The 24,116-nt window shown below is 38.4% G+C and overlaps 1 protein-coding gene across 1 annotated transcript in view; it reads left to right on the plus strand.

Moving 5' to 3' along the window:
- Positions 1 to 10,797, plus strand: part of LOC139764781 (iron-sulfur clusters transporter ABCB7, mitochondrial-like) — a 43,930-nt gene extending 33,133 nt beyond the window's left edge. Inside the window, exon 12 of the mRNA XM_071691663.1 lies at positions 2,552 to 10,797. Within this exon, the coding sequence (XP_071547764.1) occupies positions 2,552 to 2,758 (207 nt within the window). The 3' untranslated portion in view covers positions 2,759 to 10,797. The remainder of the gene's footprint in view (positions 1 to 2,551) is intronic.
- The last annotated feature ends 13,319 nt before the right edge of the window (positions 10,798 to 24,116 follow it).

Here is a 24,116-nt window from a genome sequence, read left to right on the forward strand (position 1 = left end):
AAAGTATTTATGAAATTAATCCAGGTTTAGATGAACTTTAGCACTAGTTTGATTTATAGTTTGCTAGCTGCTGATAGATAGCATCATTTACATAGAATCTCAAAAGTTTTGTTCTAATTGTTGAGTTTGTCATCTCTAGGTGTCATCTGTAACCTCTTATAGTATGAAAATAACAGTTTAGAGGAGCAGTGTGGTTTCAGCAGTGGTAGAGGATTTGTAAAAGGAGAAAGTTGCCAGTGAATGTGAATAAAAGCAAGGTTACTAGGTTCAGCAGGGTTGAGGGACAAGTTAGTTGGGATGAATGTTTGATTGGAGAAAAATTAAAGGAAGTGAAATGTTGTAGATATCTGGGAGTGGACATGGTAATGAATGGAATCATTGAAGTGGAAGTGAATCATAGGGTCGGGGAGGGGGTGAAGGTTCTGGGAGCACTGAAGAATGTGTGAAAAGAAAGTTATCTGGGAGGGCAAAAATGGGTATGTTTGAAGGAAGAACAGTTCCAATGATGTAATGTGGTTGCTCGCCATGGATTATAGATAAGATTGTGCAGAGGAAGGTGGATTTGTTGGAAGTGAAATGTTTGAGGACAGTGTGTGGTGTGAGGTGCTTTGATTGAGTAAGTAATGAAAGGGTAAGAGAGATGTGTGAAATAAAAAGAGTGGTTGAGAGAGCAGAAGAGGGTGTGTTGAAATGGTTTGGACATAGAAAGAGAATGAGTGAGGAAAGGTTGACAAAGAGGATGTATGTGTCAGAGATGAAGGGGATAAGGTAAAGCAGAAGACCAAATTGGAGGTGGAAGGATCGAGTGAAAAAGATTTTGAGCGATTGGGGCGTGAACATACAGGAGGATGAGGGGTGTAAAAGGAATAGAGTGAATTGGATCCGTGTGGTAGACCAGGGTTGAAGTGCTGTCAATGGACTGAACCAGGGCATGTGAAACGTTTAGGGTAAACCATGGAGAGGCCTGTGGGGCTTAGATGTAGATTAGGGCACTGTGGTTTTGTTGCATTACTCATGACAGCTAGAGACTGAGTGTGAATGAATGTGGCCTTTTTTGTCTGTTTTCCTGGCACTACCTCGCTGAAGGAGGGGATAGCAATGCTGTATCCTGTGGGGCAGGGTAGCACCAGGAATGGATGAAGGCAAGCAAGTATGACTATGTACATGTGTATATATGTATATGTTGATATATATATATGCATGTATGTGTTCATGTATGGGCGTTTATGTATATATGTGTGTATATGAGTGGATGGGCCATTCTTTGTCCGTTTCTTGGAGCTACCTCACTGACAAGGGAAACGATGATCAAGTATAATGATAGTAATAAAAAATGTATGTGTGTGTGTGTGTGTGTGCGTGTAATTTTTGTCTGGCTACCTATATCTCTGATGCCTGCTTCCTGCTCCCTCTGGGAACACCCTCAAGGGGATGGCCACAGGATAAGAGTCTCCAATATGTGTGAGTTTACTCTTTTACTCCATTCCTGTTTCTCTATAGTGGATCAAGTACATGCATATGGGAATTATTTCTGTGGAATTGTTGTTCTCATTACAAGATAGGCTTTATTTTTATAGCACACACACACACACACACACACACGTACATAGAATATTTATTCTTTTTTATTGATAAGCATTTTGATACACCTACTAAACACTACATTTTGCAAATCTAATGTAATTTTTCTAGTTTTATACTGTATTTACATGCACAGTAGTGACCAGTTACCTCATGTTATTCAAATCAGTTTACAAGAAATAATGACATCAAAGGACACTATTTTTAGTGATATGAAAGTAAACTTTGTAGTGGACTATCTTGTATAGGCTTCCATGGCATAGATGTAAGTGTAGCTGCTTGAGAATCATGCATTGGCTCACCCAGGTTCAAATCCAGGGCTGGGAAATTAGCCCCCAGCCAACCCAGTTGTATATTCTTCCCTTGAAGCTGATTAGTGAATGGGTACTTATCTCAGCCTGGGGCATTAAAAAGTCACCCCCATTTGGATTGTATCATTGTTGATGGATGAAAAGGAGTAGTCTCATTAAAGATCTCATTTCAGACAAGTCCATTATTTCCCTGTTACTGATTGTAGTGCAGCCTTAGGAGCCCCGTAAAAAGGGTTCTTGGGTTACATATAACAATATGATAACAATAATAATGATGATAATGATAATAATACAAAATGTTTATAAGATGACCCATTCTGTCTTAGCTTCCATAAAGAAAAAATGAGGAAATGTAGTCCACGCCAGACTCATCATGATTTCTCCTGTTATTGTAGTGAGGACAATAACCTGTCTTTTCCAGAGCTAAACTCATACTCTGACTGCTTACTGTTAGCCTGGTTTGAGATTCTCCTTTGATTATGTTAATGTCTTTGGCTTGAAGGATCTTAAGCTGACTTAATAAGGGTGATATTGAGCTTCAAAAATCAGCCAACATAGCCATAGCAAAGATATGAGAGGTAATTTAATTGAACCTTTGTTGAGGTTGTTGACATTATATGCCAAGAAGTATTTTTAAAACTGATAAAATCTTGTCTCAGAGCATAATGGGTGCTCTCAGATGTGCAACAGCAGGAAGGACGGCCATCTGCATTGCTCACCGTCTGTCAACCATAATTGATGCCGATGAGATCCTTGTTTTACATGAGGGTCACATTGCTGAACGTGGCACTCACAAGGACCTCCTCGCCAAACATGGTTACTATACTAAGCTTTGGAACTCGCAGCACCATGTGGCAACGGTGTAGATGTGATGTTGCCTGCTAGAGCACACAGAATTTCTGGTTGGAGTTATAGCACGAGGTTGATCTTTGAGAATACTTTCAATCTTGTAGTCCAGTTGAGGTGTAACTTTTGAGACCTACTGTGTCTGCAAAAAACCTTGTCTACCCTCCATGTTCTTCAAAGGAAATATGCATCTAACGTCTTTTATGGGGTACAAGCATATGATGCTCTCAGGGTGAAATCATCCTACATATCGTCGCTGAGACTCATGTTCCATATGGTGTAAGCACCAGCAACCCACCTCAGTGGGCCTCAGGTATCTTTAAGGAACAATACTCTTTCTTTGCTCTTCCAGGATGCCACTTCAGTTTGAGAATTTTGCCTCTTGGCACTCTTTTTCTTCCACCTGCTGTTCAAGATAGTTTGATCTTACCTTTCTAAGGGGCAGAAAGCCTGAATACTTACCTGGAAGCAAGAAAATGTGAGTACACCAGAGATTTGCGATGCATTGAGCACTCAGAAAGTACAAACAAGTGGCTGCTTCCCTCAACACCCTATCAGTGCCTCACTTCGTTGAGGGTATCAAGACCCTATAGACCCAAAAACATGGACTTAGAATGCTTCAGGAACTTTACTAATTCCATGCTCAGATGTCTGTAGGTGAAAAGGGCCAAAGAAGAGATGACAGAGTAATAAACTGTTACATCACCTTTGAAATGTATGGGGAGGTCGACAAGGTTTTTTGTGGACACTGTATAAATGTAATATCATTGTAAGATATCATTTCAGTTGTATTATAAGATGCAAAATTTACAGTGGCTTGAAACATTATGTATGATCATTAGTCTCACTCATTTGAATAGGTTTTTAAAGCTTATATTATTATATCCCATGCATTGATTTAAATGCAGGTTAAGCATTTTGTAGGCATCTTCTGTGACCTCATCAACTAATACAGCCAACTCTTATTTATGTTGTTATTGGGTTTCTTAGTGACACCTGTTTCATGTATGACCAATTATGGATTTAGTATGTATACCTCCCTACCACAGGATCCCTTCTTTAGGGCTTCCACAGTGCTCAGGAAGCCAGCCATGTCCATCAGGTGAAACCACGGATCGGTGTGTTGATGGAAGCTTTTGTAGGGTGAGTGCAGGACGGTTGAGGAGAAAGAGTTTAGTTTTTTAATGTAAAAGTTGCATTTTGGGCATGAGGGGTCATGTGATACAATGAAATGATGTTACAGAAACATCAATCTATCTATCTTTATCTCTGACACTTGTTAATTCCAGGAACTCCCATCAAGGGGATGGCCATGGCAAAAGAGTCTCCACATATCCCTATTCCCTATCCTTAGATGCCTCTCTCATATACACCATTCCATGTAGTCTTTCCCCATTTTTTTCCATCCTGTACTCTTCTACTCTGTTCTCCTTGTCACAGGTGGCATTCTCACAGTCACCCTTTTAATCATTCTATCATCCACTCTCCTTGCAAACTTCCATTTTAGAATTCTCTCCACATGCCTAAACCAAATCAGAGTATTATGTTGCACCCACTGTATCACTCCACAATTCATTCCCTTTGCATTCCCTGCCATACCATATCCCTCATACACTTCATTATTTTCTTTATTCAATCCAGTTGTACCAAATGCTTCTCTCAAATAACTCATTTCCTTGCTCGGATTCTTAACCTCTTTGACATTCCATGGCCATGTTTCAGTTGCAGAAACATTTAAAAGAAAATTTGACATCTGGCTTAAAACATTTACAGATGAACCCAAGATTTGTAATGAGGTAATGTTTGTGGCAGGAATGAGAAAAAGTAATAATAATCAAGCAAGACACATCTGTTGGGAAAATCACTTTATAGGTATGCTCTCTCTCTCTCTCTTTGTGATACTTGTTGTGATAAACCTCATAAATGCTTCATTTCAAATCCTTGACAGACATTACTTACACTTCCTTGGCTACATGAAAGGTGATCATTGAAGTCTTCTAAAGGAAAGTTGATGACTGGCTTTGGAAAGTGCAGTATCAGATAAGCCAAAGAATGAAATTTATTGTCAAACTGATGTAGCAGAAAACAGTAGCATTCTCACCTAAGCATGTTGTACTGTTAGTGTTACATGCTGCCTAAGGCAAAATTGCTTCTTTGGTACTCATTGGTTGGTAGGTGCTCTTTCTCTCTTCCAATCAAAGCTTTTGTTATATGCAGTAGCTGAAGTGTGTATAGAAGACTGTACATGTCGTTTTGTGTTGAATGAAATATAGCTGTATAAAATGAAAATAAATTTGACATGTTAAGAGTTATATACCTGTAAGTTGGTATTAGGTGGGATTGTTTTGATTCAACCAATTTTGTAGCCTGCTTCAGTCATTGATAAACAAAGCAGTAATGAGATTGATATGACAGCTAACTCATGTTATACCCATTTACACTTCATATTCGTAAACAATTAGGTGAACAACGGACACATCTTCTAAAGTAAGTATGATTTAACCATAAACTTATAAACTAACGTAAGAATTTACACTGTGAAAAGACTAAGGTAGATGGTAGGATAGAATGAGTGTAAGAGGTCTTTCATGCATTGGGTAAAAGCATTATAATGTTTATATCTCGAGTTTCTTTATAGATGATGAACGAGTAAGAAGGATAAGTAAGTATACAAAAGAATTAGTTTCACATCCGATTATGGCATCCAGATGGATGATGGGAAGAGAAAGTAGCACAATGGGATGCAGTGACAGTTGATGTAAGATTAAGTTTTTCATTTTATTTCAAGCTTGAGTGAGAATACTGAGAAGAGCGAGCTTTCAATGACAGAAGGAAACTGTAAAGTTTTCCACTTGGCCACATTGCCTTTACTTTGATTAATGCTTCTAAGGCCTACTAGTAGACAGTTAGGATGAGATGGCCTGTAATGTAACACAAAAGATGTTGGTACAGCTGTGCAGGCAGCTGAAACTACAGGTGAAATATCGAAAATTCTTCATCCTTGGAACCAAGAAATGTTGAAATTTTGGAACTTTACAGATTTGAGAGATACATGGGCCACAGATTGTGGTCTGAACATGCTGTAACTTTAATAGAGTTTTCTATATGCTCAATGCAGGTTTAAAAATTTTTTTTTTAAATTTTCCAAAAGAAGGAACAGAGAAGGGGGCCATATGAGGATATTCCCTCAAAGGCCCAGTCCTCTGTTCTTAACGCTACCTCGCTAATGCGGGAAATGGCGAATAGTATGAAAAAAAAAAAAAAAAAAATATATATATATATTTATTTATTTATAATACTTTGTCACTGTCTCCCGCGTCAGTGAAGTACTGCAAGGAAACAGACGAAAGAATGGCCCAACCCACCCACATACACATGTATATACATACACGTCCACACACGCACATATACATACCTATACATCTCAACGTATACATATATATATACACTCAGACATATACATATATACACATGTACATAATTCATACTGTCTGCCCTTATTCATTCCCGTCATCACCCCACCACACATGAAATAACAACCTCCTACCCCCGCATGTGTGCGAGGTAGCACTAGGAAAAGACAACAAAGGCCACATTCGTTCAGACTCACTCTCTAGCTGTCATGTATAATGCACCGAAACCACAGCTCCCCTTCCACATCCAGGCCCCACAGAACTTTACATGGTTTACCACATCGTTCCAATTCACTCTATTCCTTGCACGCCTTTTGCCCTCCTGTATGTTCAGGCCCCCGATCGCTCAAAATCTTTTTCACTCCATCCTTCCACCTCCAGTTTGGTCTCCCGCTCCTCTTTCTTCCCTCCACCTCTGACACATATATCCTCTTTGTCAATCTTTCCTCAACTCATTCTCTCCATATGTGCAAACCATTTCAATACACCCTCTTCTGCTCTCTCAACCACACTCTTTTTATTACCACACATCTCTCTTACTTACTCGATCAAACCACCTCACACCATATATTTTCCTCAAACATTTCATTTCCAACACATCCACCCTCCTCCGCACAACCCTATCTATAGCCTATGCCTCACAAACATATAACATTGTTGGAACCACTATTCTTTCAAACATACCCATTTTTGCTCTCCAAGATAAGGTTCTCGCCTTCCACACATTCTTCAGTGCTCCCAGAACCTTCGCTCCCTCCCCCACCCTGTAACTCACTTCCACTTCCATGGTTCCATCTGCTGCTAAGTCCACTCCCAGGTATCTAAAACACTTCTTCCTCCAGTTTTTCTCCATTCAAACTTACCTCCCAATTAACTTGTCCCCTCAACCCTACTGAACCTAATAACCATGCTCTTATTCACATTTACTCTCAACTTTCTTCTTACACACACTTTACCAAACTCAGCCACCAACTTCTGCAGTTTCTCACCTGAATCAGCCACCAGCATTGTATCATCAGCGAACAACAACAACTGACTCACTTCCCAAGCCCTCTCATCCACAACAGAATGCATACTTGCCCCTCTCTCCAAAACTCTTGCATTCACCTCCTTAACCACCCCAAAAAATAAACCGACATTCACTGAGAACCAATCATTTTTCCTCTCTACCTACTCGTGCACATGCCTTACATCCTTGGTAAAAATTTTCACTGCTTCTAGCAACTTTCCTCCCACACCATATACTCCTAATACCTTCCACAATGCATCTCTATCAACCCTATCATATGCCTTCTCCTGATCCATAAATGGTACATACAAATCCATACTTCACACATATTCCCTGTGTGTCATTTTTAAAAGGCAGCTAAAGGAGGAGGGAGCGGGGGGCTGGAAATCCCTCCCTTGCGTTTTTAATTTTCCAAAAGAAGGAACAGAGAAGGGGGCCAAGTGAGGATATTCCCTCTAAGGCTCAGTCCTCTGTTCTTAACACTACCTTGCCAACACAGGAAATGACAAATTTGTATGAAAAAATATATATGTATTTATTATACTTAGTCACTGTCTCCCGCGTTAGCAAGGTAGCGCTAGGAAACCGATGAAAGAATGGCCCAACCCACTCACATACACATGTATATACATAAATGCCCACACACACATATACACATACTCATATACACATGTATATACATAAATGCCCACACGCGCATATACACATACCTATACATTTCAACGTATACATACACAGACATATATATACACATATACATATTCATACTTGCTGACTTCATCCATTCCTGTCACCACCCTGCCACACATGAAAATAGCATCCATCCATCCATCCATACATGTGTATGTATGTAATGTCTGCATATGTGTATGTATATGTTGTTATGTATATGTGTATGTGGGTGTTTATGTATGTATATATGTGTATATGAGTGGATGGACCTTTCTTTGTCTGTTTCCTGGTGCTACCTTAATGATCCAGGAAACAGCGATCATGTATAATAAAAATAAAAGCTTTTTTTTTTTTTTTCCCACGTTTGCGAGGTAGTGCAAGGAAACAGACGAAAGAAATGGCCCAACCCACCCCCATACCCATGTATATACATACACGTCCACACACGCAAATATACATACCTACACAGCTTTGTCGCTGTCTCCCGCGTCACATGCCCTGATTCAATCCACTGACAGCACGTCAACCCCGGTGTACCACATCGATCCAATTCACTCTATTCCTTGCCCTCCTTTCACCCTCCTGCATGTTCAGGCCCCGATCACTCAATAAAAGAATATTTATTTATTTTAGTCAGCAAGGTAGCATTAAGAACAGAGGACTGAGTTTTAGAAGGAATATCCTCACTTAGATCCCTTTTGTGTTCTTTCTTTTGGAAAATTAAAAAACAAGAGGGGAGATTTCCAGCCCCCCCACTCCCTCCCCTTTTAGTGGCCTTCTACGAAACGCAGGAATACATGGGAAATATTCTTTCTCCTGTATCCCCTATGTATGTGTATGTATGTATGTATTTGTTAGTGTGTGTGTGCGTCCCTAGCTATAGGGAGGAGGAATTTTATCCCCAAATTCCATGCATGTCATAGAAGACAAATAAAAGGGATGGGAATGGGGGTTGGAAACACTTGCATATTCTATCTTTGTAAGTTTAATGACCACTCTTCTTTCTTTTAAGAGGAAGGATCTCCATTGATAGCACTTCCATACCATTTTCTTTCCTTTATCAGAGAGAAAATGAGATTTATATCAGTTTCTGAAATAGGGAACATGGAGAGGAGCCAAGCATGGAATGCTCATCTTCGTCAAATGCTCATGCCGGGACAGTGGTTCTTAGAGTGGGGTGTGTGCCCCCCAAGGGGGTTGCCAGAAAATTCTAAAGGGGGCATTACCAGTAAGAGAGAAAAGTTTGGTCCGGAGCTGAACTTGTCATGTACCCTTCTGTTCATCTACAGTCTCGTTTTTGACATGCTGATTTATGCAGTACCAGTGGCAAAATTGTGTGAAGGTTTGGTTTTATTGTACTTTCATTCTTCTGTTTTCCAATGACTTTTTATCTAATTCATTAGGATCATCAAATATATAAGCAGAATATGCATAAAATTCATTACTCTTTTACTAATGCACCCAGTAACTGTCTTGAAAGTAAGAAAAATTTTGGTTTCAGTGTAATGAATAATTTCTGATTTCTATTGATTACTGCTATGGAAATAAGAGTAATTTTGTATTTGATTGTATTACTATTTTTAGTTAATACTTTAAATTTCATTACAATTTGGTGCATAAAGATAATAAAATAATACTAAAATATAGAAGCAAAAAAACTTCATTCATTCATCCAAAAACTCAGACTCAAGTAAGCAATAAGTTTATTCATATAAAGATCCACAGCAGTAATCACGCTTAAACAGTTAGGTACTGTATACTGATATGAAAATTACTGATGATTGTTTAATAAAACTTGAAAGGGTAGAGAGGGGTGTGGTATCCAGCACAATGCTGAGAGGGGGCATGAGGCAAAAAGTTTCTTTAAGAACCACTGTGCTAGGGTGTTTGAATGTGAATGAATGTAACTAAGATAAAAAACAAAGTATGAATATGAATAGATGGTATATTTTAGGGTAGGAATCTGGAGATACTGGCTCTAAGTGAAACTAAGTTCAAGGGGAAGGAGAAAGAATGGTTTGGGAATGTCCTTAGGGTAAAATTTGGGTTAGTATGAGGATAAGATCACTTCTGCAGAAGGAGCTGTGGGACTTTGTGAAGGAGTGTAAGGAAGTGAGCCTCAGATTGATGCAGGTGAAAATGAAAGAGGGTCAAGAGACATTGTTAGTGTTTGTGAACCTGGCAGTAAGAGGAGTCAAGAGAGGCAAGTGTTTTGGAAGGAGTTGGGTGAGTGTGTCAGCAATTTTGGTGCAAGGGATTGATAGGTGATTTGAATGCAAGGATGGGTGATGTTGGAGTAGAGGATATCATTAGGGGCATTGGGTACCCAGAATGATCGAAAATGCTGAACAGCTTGTTGATTTGTGTGCAAGAACTGGTGATTGGGAATACTTGGTGTTAAAAAAAAAAGACATACATAAGTATACGTGGATAGTGAGGTTAATGACAAGTGGTATTATTGAATTATGTACAAATTGATAAACACATGAAAGAGACATTTGGCTGTAATTGCACTGAGAGGAGCAGTTTTTGTGATCTCAACTAATATCTTGGTGGAGACGATATTGAAAGTTTGTTCAGGCTTTAGGAAAAGAAAAATAACGTATATGTGGGTGGAAAAAGGGTAGTGAAATTGAGTGAACTTGGAAGAGAGGCTTATGTGAGGATACCAAGAGAGTTTAAGAATGGCAAATGGTGAGACTAAATGAAACTAGGGAAGTCCATGAGGAATTCTAGGTATGCAGGGAAGGTGATTTTACGTGTGCAGAAATGTGTTGCATGTGGAAGGTTGGATGTTTGATTAAGAGCAACTAGGCTACTTTTATTTTTCATTTTTTCATTTCTATTCATATGTAAAATAATTCATTGGGTCATATTATATTAAGAAAGCTTTGCCTGTTGAAAACTAATCTCCATGAAGTCTTGTATATAATGTGAATATTGTAAATTAAAAGATTTATGGTGATGAAGTCTTTTAATATACCAGTATTTGAGTTATTTTATGCCATCCTAGGAATTATGAAGTTTTCCAAAGCAAAATTAAAGTATCTTTGTTTACATGTCCTTTCCAGGAATTTTTTCTGCATTTCATGGTGTGGCCATACAGTATGTACCTCAACTACTGAACTAACAGATTCTCCTTTCCTAAAGAAACACAACATTGATGAAACATAAATGCACCTAAATGACTTAACAAGCACTGAACAATCACCTTCCCAAGCCAGTCTTAAATACCACACAACCAGATGTACACTCAAATGTAACTAACCTCCCCACACCTATACAAGTATCCCTTTCTTCAAAGCATTCAGGTCACCATTACTACTAATAATAATGATAATAAAAGTAATACTAGTAAGTGGATTTTAATATTTATGTATATATTATACCTGATGACCGTTTCCCATGTTAATGAGGTAGCTTCAGGAAACAGACAAAGAAAGACCCACCCACTCATATGCACACATATGTACATACACACACATATGAATATAGTGCATATGAACACACACTTCCATACATTCAAGTGCGTGTTCATATGCATTATATTCGTATTTACAGTTAGGTTCTGTAAAGTGCTATCTGCTGGTTGTATGAGCCTGATAGGAAATGACCAGAGGAGACCCTGCTGCTCACCATCATGAGACAAAGGGTATTCGATTACAAAGTATTCGAAGTCATTTCCCTATTAGTGGTGATCATAGCCTAGCAGTAGTGCTCCCGCCTGCCACGCAGGGGTCCCGGGTTTGTTCCTGGCTTTTGGAGGTTTGTATGTAATGTGGAAGTGTGCATTCATATGCACTAAATTCATATGTGTGTGTGTGTATATATATATTTTTTTTTTTTCTTTTTGCTTTGTCGCTGTCTCCCGCGTTTGCGAGGTAGCGCAAGGAAACAGACGAAAGAAATGGCCCAACCCACCCCCATACACATGTATATACATACGTCCACACACGCAAATATACATACCTACACAGCTTTCCATGGTTTACCCCAGACGCTTCACATGCCTTGATTCAATCCACTGACAGCACGTCAACCCCGGTATACCACATCATTCCAATTCACTCTATTCCTTGCCCTCCTTTCACCCTCCTGCATGTTCAGGCCCCGATCACACAAAATCTTTTTCACTCCATCTTTCCACCTCCAATTTGGTCTCCCTCTTCTCCTCGTTCCGTCCACCTCCGACACATATATCCTCTTGGTCAATCTTTCCTCACTCATTCTCTCCATGTGACCAAACCATTTCAAAACACCCTCTTCTGCTCTCTCAACCACACTCTTTTTATTTCCACACATCTCTCTTACCCTTACGTTACTTACTCGATCAAACCACCTCACACCACACATTGTCCTCAAACATCTCATTTCCAGCACATCCATCCTCCTGCGCACAACTCTATCCATAGTCCACGCCTCGCAACCATACAACATTGTTGGAACCACTATTCCTTCAAACATACCCATTTTTGCTTTCCGAGATAATGTTCTCGACTTCCACACATTCTTCAAGGCTCCCAGAATTTTCGCCCCCTCCCCCACCCTATATTTTTTTTTTCATACTATTCGCCATTTTCCGCATTAGCGAGGTAGCGTTAAGAACAGAGGACTGAGCCTTTGAGGGAATATCCTCTCTTGGCCCCATTCTCTATTCCTTATATTGGAAAATTAAAAACGAGAGGGGAGGATTTCCAGCCTTCCGATCCCTACCCTTTTATTCACCTTCTATGACACGCAGGGAATACATGGGAAGTATTGTTTCTCCCCTATCCCCAGGGATGAAAATACAAAAAACATTCGTACTTGCTGCTTTCATCCATTCCTGTCACCACCCTGCCACACAGGAAATAGCACCCCCCATACAGGCTCATATACATATTTACATGTCAACATATACATACATATACATACACAGACATACATATATACATGTATATGTTCATACTTGCTGCCTTCATCCATTCCCATTGCTACCGTGCCACACTGGAAATAGCACACACACACACACACACACACACACACATACACACACACACACACACAACACAGCTAGGTAGTGCCAGTAAAGCGGAGAAAGAATACTTCCCAATTATTCCCCATGTCATAGAAGGCAACTAAAGGGGGGCGGGAGCAGGCAGCTGGAACCCCCCTCCCCTTGTTGTATTTAAATTTCTATAAGATGAAACAGAAGAAGGTAGCGCAAGGAAATAGACGAAAGAATGGCCCAACCCACCCACATACACATGTATATACATACACATCCACACACACACATATACATACCTATACATCTCAACGTATACATATATATACACACACAGACATATACATGTATACACATGTACATAATTCATACTGTCTTCCCTTATTCATTCCTGTCGCCACCCCGCCACACATGAAATAACAACCCCCTCCCCCGCATATGTGCGAGGTAGCGCTAGGAAAAGATAACAAAGGCCACATTCGTTCACACTCAGTCTCTAGCTGTCATGTATAATGCACTGAAACCACAGCTCCCTTTCCATATTCAGGCCCCACAGAACTTTCCATGGTTTACCCCAGACGCTTCACATGCCCCAGTTCACTCCATTGACAGCACGTCGACCCCAGTATACCACATTGTTCCAATTCACTCTATTCCTTGCATGCCTTTCACCCTCCTGCATGTTCAGGCCCCGATCACTCAAAATCTTTTTCACTCCATCTTTCCACCTCCAATTTGGTCTCCCACTTTATTAATTTTATATTTATTATAATTAATTGCCATCTCCCACGTTAGCGAAGTAGCGTTAGGAAATATACAAGGAAAGGCCCAACCCACCCACTTATACATGTACATAAATGCCCACACACGCACATGTACATATATACACATCTACATATTCATACTTGCTGCCTTCATCCATTCCCATTGCCACCCATTTTCTTGGTGCTACCTCACTGAAGTGGGGGGTAGCGATGCTGTTTCATGTGGGGTGGGGTAGCACCAGGAATGGATGGAGGCAAGCAAGTATGAATATGTACATGTGTATGTGAGTGGATGGGCCATTCTTCCTGTGTTTCCTGGCACTACACACAGAAGTCTTCAATCGTTCTTTTAAGCCAAACAGAGATGAATCCAACTCAGACAGACAAACATGGATCCAGTTCACTACCAGAGTCATGTTGCAGTAATTGGTTCACCTTCCATGCTTCCCTATCCTCAGAATCCTACAGACCTACTATATGCACTGAGACCTTTGCATTTACCTTTCTCCATACCCTGTCTAAAAACTGATTATACATCCTTGCTGATGCCACATAGCTTCATCAGAACCTGTCAATCTCCTTTCACATTCTCTTGATAAAAATATTTCCTGCATTATCTTCCTATAGTACTTTCCATAAGGCATATCTGTCTCAACCCTATCATATCTTTTCTCCAGATTACTAAATGCCACATGTCACTTTTTTCCAAGTATTTCTCACATGTTCTTTAAAGAAAACATTGGTTTGCATGCCCAATATCTCTCCTGAAACCACAGTTCTCCTCCACATTCAGTTGCTCTGCATCCCATCCTTTCACTCACCACTATCCCAAACATCTTACCAGTCACACCTATAAATCAAACATTTATTTTTGTTCCCCTTGCTTAATACAAAAGCTCTAGACATGCAAGACACCACTCCTCTTACACTTCACTTTGGTCCACATACACATCATACAGTCAACCCCTTTCTTTAGAAATTTGACTGCAGCCCCATTCTTTCATGATGATTTATATTTCACCTTATGCAAAGCTTTCACTACCTTTTCTCATTTCACCATCCTATTCGCCATTACTGTCACTGCATCCCACCTTATGCCAAACACACTAAATCTGTCTCTCTCGTCATCTAATCCATTCATAAGTCCTAAACTCTCACTTCATGTATTTTCACATCTTTTCCTGGTACTACCCTATCTGTTTTCATTACTGTTGCCCCCATTTGTTTTCTTGTCTCCTCATACTTTTCATATCTTTCCAAACATTTTCTCATTCTTTCTGAAGTTCATCACATCCTATTTCTTCATGGAAATGAGAGTATAGTAGTAGACAAAAGTTTTGGTGATGGTGGAACTGAAGATAATGAAGATGATTCTAGGAAGAGTTAGAAAAGTCACTCACCTTGATGTCGGCTGTAGCAGTGTTTGTTAGCAATATGAACAAAAATAATTTGGTTTTTAAGCAAAACCAAAACAGATAAGCAGGTACATGCCTATGTGCATGTGAACATATACTTGTATTAGAGCATGACCAGGGCAATATATTTCAACTGTACTCCAGTTTACATCTTCCATAACTTCCTGTTACAAAATGAAGAATTTGTGATAAATCCTTACCTAAACCATCTTAAGCATTCTCTTATTTAGATATGCTTTACATACTTCATTTTCTTGTCATAATCTGATATTATGCTGTACACTCACCTCACTTAAATATATAGGTCATTATTCTGTCTAAAGTAATTAATCTGACACTCAAATAAACTCCATTTTGAAAGCAGTACTCTAGATATATTTCAGTAATTTTTTAGTGTTACTTCAAATGGACATTTGCATCCTTCTAAGTATTTAGTTGACTACCTTCCTCAGACATAAAAGCTACCATACAAACTTTTTCACCTTTCTACATCTCTATAGGTAACTTGTTGCAGTTGTTTGTCACAGCTCAAGGGTACAAAGAAATATTATAAAACCATTTTCTTTAATCCAAGCTGCTTATCACAGTTGAAAAATCAGTACCAAGCTGTAAGTAAGCTATCTGGAAAATGTAGAGCCTATATATGGGAAAGTAACCCACCATTGTAAAAAAAAAGAAAAATGTACAAACTTGAAAAATTATTTAACTATTTGGTCAACAGAAGAAAGAACCAATTTACAGTAAATTATGGCATAAACAACTTTGTCAAAATTAGTATCTTCATAAAATTATCAATATAATACTAATGCCTATTTCGAACTTCTGAGAAAGTAGATGAGAACTTAAAGGTTAGAGACTAATATCTATTGAATATCTATCATGCACCCACAAACAATGGACACATTAACTTACAACTATGCTCTTGGAAGGACATTAGGTTTTAATATGAAAATTTTCACATTTTGTTTACTTATGTATACATTATGAAAGATATAAAAAAAATTCACAAATGATGCTCTGTTTTACAGCTGACGTAATACTGTTAACTTTATATGGATTCAGTTATTGTAGCATAAGCATGCAAAATGTGTCTTTGGACTTGCACAAGGACCCTGATATACATAAATAAATTCACAAGAAAATGCAATATTTTTCACTATTAATTTCATAAAATTAAAAAGAGTAATCCAGAAGAGATTTTGATACCCAACACTTCAAACAATATTTACAAAGAAAATAACATTAATTTGACAGTAATAGTGAAAAAACATTTTACATTAGATGACCATGTAATATACCACCATTCAAATGCTCCTTGAATCAAATATAATTGGGATTTTGACTTTAATACAACCATGTTAGAGTTGGTAGAAGCTTAAAGTTTGACCTTTTTGATAAAAATCATGCCAAGTAAGTAGTGTAACCCTGTTAGGAGGTTTCAAAGAAAATTAAATGATTTCACCACCAGTTTTGATTCTATCACACTCCCTTATATAAAATTATCTACTGCTTATGCAGTTTAATAACTTACAGCATGGAGTTAATTGTAAAAAGTGAGACATCAGTTGCTGACATGCTCTGACTGGAGTTGAACATCAAACTGCAGACAGTAATATGCTGTTGTATATTTCATGTTAGAAGCTGTTAGAGCATCATGGCATCAGCTTTGTGTATGGATCTATTAGTTACCAACCCCTAGCAACAAAGACTCAGCTCAGTATCATTGTATACATACATACCGCATATATTCGTCTATAAGTCAGCTCAGTATCATTGTATACACACATACCACATGTACTAATCTATACGTCTACCTCATGTTTAGATCGACCCCTGATTTTTGGCCAAGAAATCATTAATTTATGATATGCCTTGTGTATAGGTCGACCCAAGTTTTTGAGGGTAATGGAACAACAAATTAGGGTAATAAAGCACCATATTTTACGGCATATAAAACCCATTTCAGAAAATCCTCAATAAAAAACTCTACATCCTATACACTGACATTCACTGAGCCTTAAACACCGAGCTTTAAAGGCAAATTGTTTACAATTTATTATTACAGCACTTTACACTGAAATGCAAGTAGTTTCAGCAATAATATTGTACATTTCCATTCAAGTCAATTAGGATAGAATATAATTGTTATCAAAGTTTTTTAAATGAAAATCATTCAAAAAGTGATTACAGTAACATCTTTTGAGCAACAAAAGAAAGCAAGTCTATTGTTTTCATTATAACTTTATCCCACTTTCCACTGTAATGTCATTTCAGCAAAACTATTACATTTCCATGAATGTATTATATTAAGCACAGTACGAATAGAATATCACTGTAATATAACAACATTTTAACGGAAAACTATTAAAAGAATGAGTAATATCTCTTGAACATATTTTATCATATTTTACAAAGAAATACATTACGTTCCAGCAAAACTACTATTTATTTTTGAGAATATATTCATTCAGGCACAGTTAAGGTAAAATATACTTGGTGTACCAGTTTTTTTAACTGAAAACAATTAAAAAACTTATCCCATCTAGCTGACACAGCAGAGCCCTAGTGGCTGAGGCTTTGCCTTTGCATCGGCCCTTCTTAAGTAGTCTTAAATGTTATAAGTTGATGTGATTATACCCTTATTGTCTTGCTTCTTATTTTTCAGAAATATAACAAGTTTGTACACAATTCAAAGTTACAGCACTTTTAATTTGCATGTATTCATCTTTAAAAATATTTAAGACACCAAACAAATACCAATATGGGTACTTGCATGACTCTCCCACCAAAAATGACCAAACACCTGGTACTCTCTCCCTCAGCCCTACCAAAAATAGTCCAATGACAGCTTTCTTTGTTTATTCTCTTCTAATTTCTCAGATCGATATAAACAATATGAGACTGAGGTGGATTATTGTGTGAAATATCGAAAAAGGTTTTATTATTGGTGTATTTTTGTAGGTGTATGAGTACTATGATACTGCATATGATAAATTTACCTGTGCTAAGAACTTTGATATAGACTACTGAAAACACGTTGTAAGGTAAGGTAGCCTACTGTAAGCTGGTGAGCTTCATCTGGTGAAGGCACTGCACAGCTTTGCATTATTAATTGGTACATATTGTATGGTTCCAGTGTTTACTGGCAGTAACTCGTAATATTTTTCATGTCTGAAGCTAAAAGTTGCTCCTAGCTCTTCCCATCATGCACAGATTTCACCCATGTATAGGTTGACCCCCTAATTTTTTGCCTAAAAGTTTGGTCTTAAAAACTCGAAATATACACGAGCATGTATGGTACATATTTACAACTACCCAGGGACCAGTTTATATGAAAGAGTCCTGATGTTACCGAGGACTTTTTTTTAAAGGCTTCCAAAGTTCAAGGCTCTTCTTATAGTTGCAAGGAAATGCATACTCCTGAGTGAGAAGTTCTTTTGACAAGATTGTAATCTGAATGCTACAGCCTCACCAATGGTGCCTTCACCATTAGTGAAGTGCCAGGAAACAAAGAACGACCCATCCACTCATATATAGACACATACATGTACATATCAACATATACATACATATCAACACATACACATACACAGACATACATATATACACATTTATATATTCATACTTGTTTGCCTTCATCTGTTTCTTGGCACTGCCTTGCTAAGGAAATGCATACTCCTGAGTGAGAAGTTCTTTTGACAAGATTGTAATCCCAATGCTACAGCCTCACCAATGGTGCCTTCACCATTGGTGAAGTGCCAACAAAGGCCACATTCGTTCACACTCAGTCTCTAGCTGTCATGTATAATGCACCGAAACCACAGCTCCCATTCCACATCCAAGACCCACAAAACTTTCCATGGTTTACCCCAGACGCTTCACATACCCTGGCTCAATCCATTGACAGTACGTTGACCCCGGTATACCACATCATTCCAATTCACTCTAATCCTTGCATGCCTTTCACTGTCCTGCATGTTCAGGCCCCAACCACTCAAAATCTTTTTCACTCCATCTTTCCACCTCCAATTTGGTCTCCCACTTCTCCTCATTCCCTCCACCTCTGACACATATATCCTCTTTGTCAATCTTTCCTCACTCATTCTCTCCATGTGACCAAACCATTTCAAAACACCCTCTTCTGCTCTCTCAACCCACACTCTTTATATTACCACACATCTCTCTTACCCTATTATTACTTACTCGATCAAACCACCTAAACCACACATTGTCCTCAAACATCTCATTTCCAGCAAATCCACCCTCCTCCACACAACTCTATCTATAGCCCACTCCTCGCAACCATATAACATTGTTGGAACCACTATTCCTTCAAACATACCCATTTTTGCTTTCCAAGATAACATTCTCGATTTCCATACATTTTTCAATGCTCCCAGAACTTTCACCCCCTACCCCACCCGATGATTCACTTCCGCTTCCATGGTTCCATCTGCTGCCAAATCCACTCCAGATATCTAAAACACTTCACTTCCTCAAGTTTTTTCAATTCAAACTTACCTCCCATTTGACTTGTCCCTCAACCCTACTGTACCTAATAACCTTGCTCTTATTCATGTTTACCCTAATAACCTTGCTCTTATTCATGTTTACTCTCAGCTTTCTTCTTTCACACACTTTACCAAACTCAGTCACCAGCTTCTGTAGTTTCTCACCCGAATCAGCCACCAGTGCTGTATCATCAGCGAACAACAACTGACTCACTTCCCAAGCTCTGTCATCCACAACAGACTGCATACTTGCCCCTCTTTCCAAAACTCTTGCATTCACCTCCCCAACAACTCCATCCATAAACAAATTAAACAACCACAGAGACATCACGCACCTCCCCAACAACTCCATCCATAAACAAATTACACAACCTTGGAGACATCACGCACCCCTGCCGCAAACCAACATTCAATGAGAACCAATCACTTTCCTCTCTTCCTACTGGTACACATATCTTACACCCTCGATAAAATCTTTTCACTGCTTCTAACTACTTGCCTCCAACACCATATATTCCTAATACCTTCCACAGAGCATCTCTATCAACTCTATCATATGCCTTCTCCAGATCCATAAATGCTACATACAAATCCATTTGCTTTTCTAAGTATTTCTCACACACACACACACACACACATATATATATATTCTTCGCTAATGATACAGCACTGGTGGCTGATTCAGATGAGAAACCACTGAAGTTGTTGACTGAGTTTGGTAAAGTGTGTGAAAGAAGAAAGCTGAGAGTAAATGTGAATAAGAACTAGGTTATTAGGTTCAGTAGGGTTGAGGGATGAGTTAATTGGGAGGTAAGTCTGAATGGAGAAAAACTGGAGGAAGATAAGTGTTTTAGATATCTGGGAGTGGACATAGCAGCGGATGGAACCATGATAGCGGAAGTGTCACAGGGTGGCAGAGGGAGCAAAGGTTCTAAGAACATTGAAGAATGTGTGGAAGGCAAGAACGTTATCTCAGAGAGCAAAAATGGGGATGTTTGAAGGAATAGTGGTTCCAACAATGTTATATGGATGAGAGGCATGGGCTATAGATAGGGTTGTGCAGAGGAGGGTATTGGAAATGAGAAGTTTAAGGATAATATGTGGTGTGAGGTGGTTTGATTAAGTAATGAAAGGGTAAGAGAGATGTGTGGTAATGAAAAGAGTGTGGTTTGAGAGAGCAGAAGAGGGTTTATTGAAATGGTGTGGACACATGGAGAGAGTGAATGAGGAAGGATTGACAGAGAGGATATATGTGTCAGAGATGGAGGGAACAAGGAGAAGCAGGAGACCAAATTGGAGGTGGAAGGATGGAGTGAAAAAGATTTTGAGCGATCGGGGCCTGAACATAGTGGAGGGTGAAAGGCATGCAAGGAATAGAGTGAATTGGAACGATGTGGTATACTGAGGTTGACGTGCTGTCAATGCATTGATCCAGGGCATATGAAGCATCTGGGGTAAGCAATGGAAAGTTTTGTGGGGCCTGGATATGGAAAGGGAGCTGTGGTTTCAGTGCATTACACATGACAGCTAGAGACTTAGTGTGAACGAATGTGGCCTTTTTTGTCTTTTCCTGGTGCTACCTCATTGGTGGGAGAGGGGAGATGCTATTTCATATGTGGCAGGGTGATGTAGAAAATGGATGCGCGTGTATGTGCGTATATGTGTATATATTTGTGAGTGGATGGGTCTTTCTTCATTTGTCTCCTGGCTGTACCTTGGCAGTGTGGGAAACAGCAATCAAGTGCAATAAATATATGTGAATTTGTAAGTGTGTGTTATATTTCTGTGAAATTGAGCTTAGTATTAGATAAAATAGAAGGCTGGGTGCATTGACTGCATAAAGTATTTGATACTGTACTATACGGAAGGCTGATTAACCTATTACTGTATCCAGATGGATGTATATGTGAAATGAACAACATCTGTAGATGTATATTTATGTAATGAGTTTTGCACTTCAATTTCATGGCCAGTCACCAAGCCTGGATGATGGCTGAGGTGGCAGTACACAATAATTTCTCATCAGAGTTAGTTACCTGCTAGCCACACCAGTGAGAGCACAATTCTTTGAGTTTTCTAGGAAGGTAACCGAGTGGCTTTTAACTAGATTTAAGAATCAGGTAGATGATCCTGAATTATATGACAATGATAGCCAGTCCTCAGATCGTGTATAGAGTGATTTAATAGATAATAATTCATTCAGCATCGAAAGTTGACTAAGGTGAAGCAGAAGGTTTTCTACCAAAAGTGGAGGCAGTGTTTCCAGTGCCTGCATGTAACTGGTGCATCTGGTAATTTTATCATTTTGTTGTTTTGAAAACATTATCAATGAATTACATTGATTATAACTAGAAATTATTTATATAATCAGAAATAATTACTTTGGCTAAGATAGATTATAAAGCATACACAGTAGCAACTTACTTGACACTTAAGCTTTACTTTTGCACTTTTAAGCACATTTTCCTGACACATCTACAAAACTTATATACATTATTACAGTAATAGTGAACAAAATATGATTCTGAAGCAATTTTCTTTTTTCTTCATTATTTGAATATCTTTAAAATTTTAAGGTAAATACATTTTTTAAACTTGAAAACCATGAATCTTGAGGGTTGGAAAGGATAATTTAGTGAGATGTTAAGGGGTTAAGAAGCTAGATTATCATGCAGGGAGATTCTTTCAATGGATAGATTATAATTCATCCATAATGTTTCCCCTACCACTAAGATGATAATTATCATCTTAGTGGAAAGGAATAACGGACACATTTCTGAGGAGCATTTTCAAAATGGGACGAGGTCAACACTGGAATTTTCTTCCGGAACAATTACACTTCTTGGTTTATATAGTGTCTCATCGGAATGTATGAACTCCTATCTGAATATGACGCAAATGTCATGAGGGAAGTGAAGAGTGTGGAAGATTTCATTAAGTTAAAAGGGATCTTCGACAATCCAAAGTTGGTCTGGTGCATGGTTGATGAAATAAAGTAATGAGGATAAGTCACATTGAAAGAAGGCCTTAATATGAATATCTTTTAGCATAAAAATAAAGCAGAAGAGTCTGTGCATGAGAAAGACTTGAGAATGGACATTGTCCCAAACCTGTTAGAGTCCCACCCTAGGAGGTTAGTTAAAGATCAAATGTCTGCAAGCAAACATTAGAACCACACTCAAGATTATAGATAATAAATATTCAGCAAGGTGCTGACATCATACAAAGGCCAAAAGTAAAATATGCCTCTCAAGTTTGGACACTGTAATTAAGAAAGAATAAAGAACTAGTAGGAAAGGCCTAGAGGACAGCATCAAAGATGGTATCATAATTAAGAAAACTGAGTTACAGGGAAAGAATTGAAGCCTTAAATTTGCCCATCATGGTATAGAGAAGAGTAAGGGGTACATGAACACAACCCTTAAGCTTTTAAAATAGGCATAATGTACATGGTGAACAGTTCTTCACAATGTGTTGGAACAGAACAACCAGGGAAATAACATGATATTTGTTTTTATAGACGTGAAGAAGCACTTTCATAGTATAAAAGTCGTGCATGAATGGTATAAAATGATTGAAGACAGTTTATACAGACAACATGCAGAGATTTAAAAAGTATGACAGTGAAGAATGATCAAGAGGTGGAGCCCTATAAGTGTAGAACTCCCCCCTCTACAGTACAAATAAGAAATTATTCAAATTCTGCTTAGGTTTTACCTAACTCTTCTTGCAAGTGGTTACACTTCAAGTGAGAAGTAATATTTGGTAAGAGTGTATTATGGTCAGTAGATGAATTAAAGTACAGTCTACTTGAAGGTCTTCATTTTTAAGTGAATGAAATTCAGCCATAATGCTACAGGAGCCCAATAGTAAGGGGCACTGGGGTAGATTAAAATGTAATGAAATAATACTCAACTTATAAATGTTTTCTGTTCAATGATTACATTCTCATTGCAGGGTTCTCGTGAAAGGCCAGTCTTTAGGTTTGCTAACTTATCAGCAAAACCTAAGAAAACACTGGCTGCAGACAGAAATTTCCCTTTTGTTTTAAAAGTGGAGATATTATGAAAATGAATCTGATGAAGATTTAATAATTTCCAGTTACATATTTATGTAGCATAGACTCTTACTCACAGCTCGAGCTCCAAATATCTAATAAGTTGTAGTACTTGAGCATATCCTACAGAATTATTCATTGTTAATACACATAGAATGTGATAACTTCTTGAAATACAACTGCAGGACATGTTAAAGAGACTACCAGTCCTAAAGTCTTCAACCTTCTAATCAAGCACACAACTTGACAAATTGGCTGGTCAGATGAATCTGAATAATATTTCAGCACAATTTTGGTGCTTTTTTCCACAAATTCATATAGAGGCCTCATACTTAAGTATCTAAATAAAATAAATTGACTCATCTGTTTCAGCATATGTCTGTTAAACATTACTGATACCTAAAGCTGTGAGTGGTGTCTGAATGCAACTTTGGTGATTTGCCCATTGATTAAACTCTTGCCATAAACTATCCAAAGACCGCTGACCTGCTGGTTAACCAAATAAGAAATGCAGCCTTCAACCTTATTCTATATGACATAAGAAAATGTA

The sequence above is a fragment of the Panulirus ornatus genome, chromosome 51, assembly GCF_036320965.1.
Source record: "Panulirus ornatus isolate Po-2019 chromosome 51, ASM3632096v1, whole genome shotgun sequence".
NCBI lineage: Eukaryota > Metazoa > Arthropoda > Malacostraca > Decapoda > Palinuridae > Panulirus > Panulirus ornatus.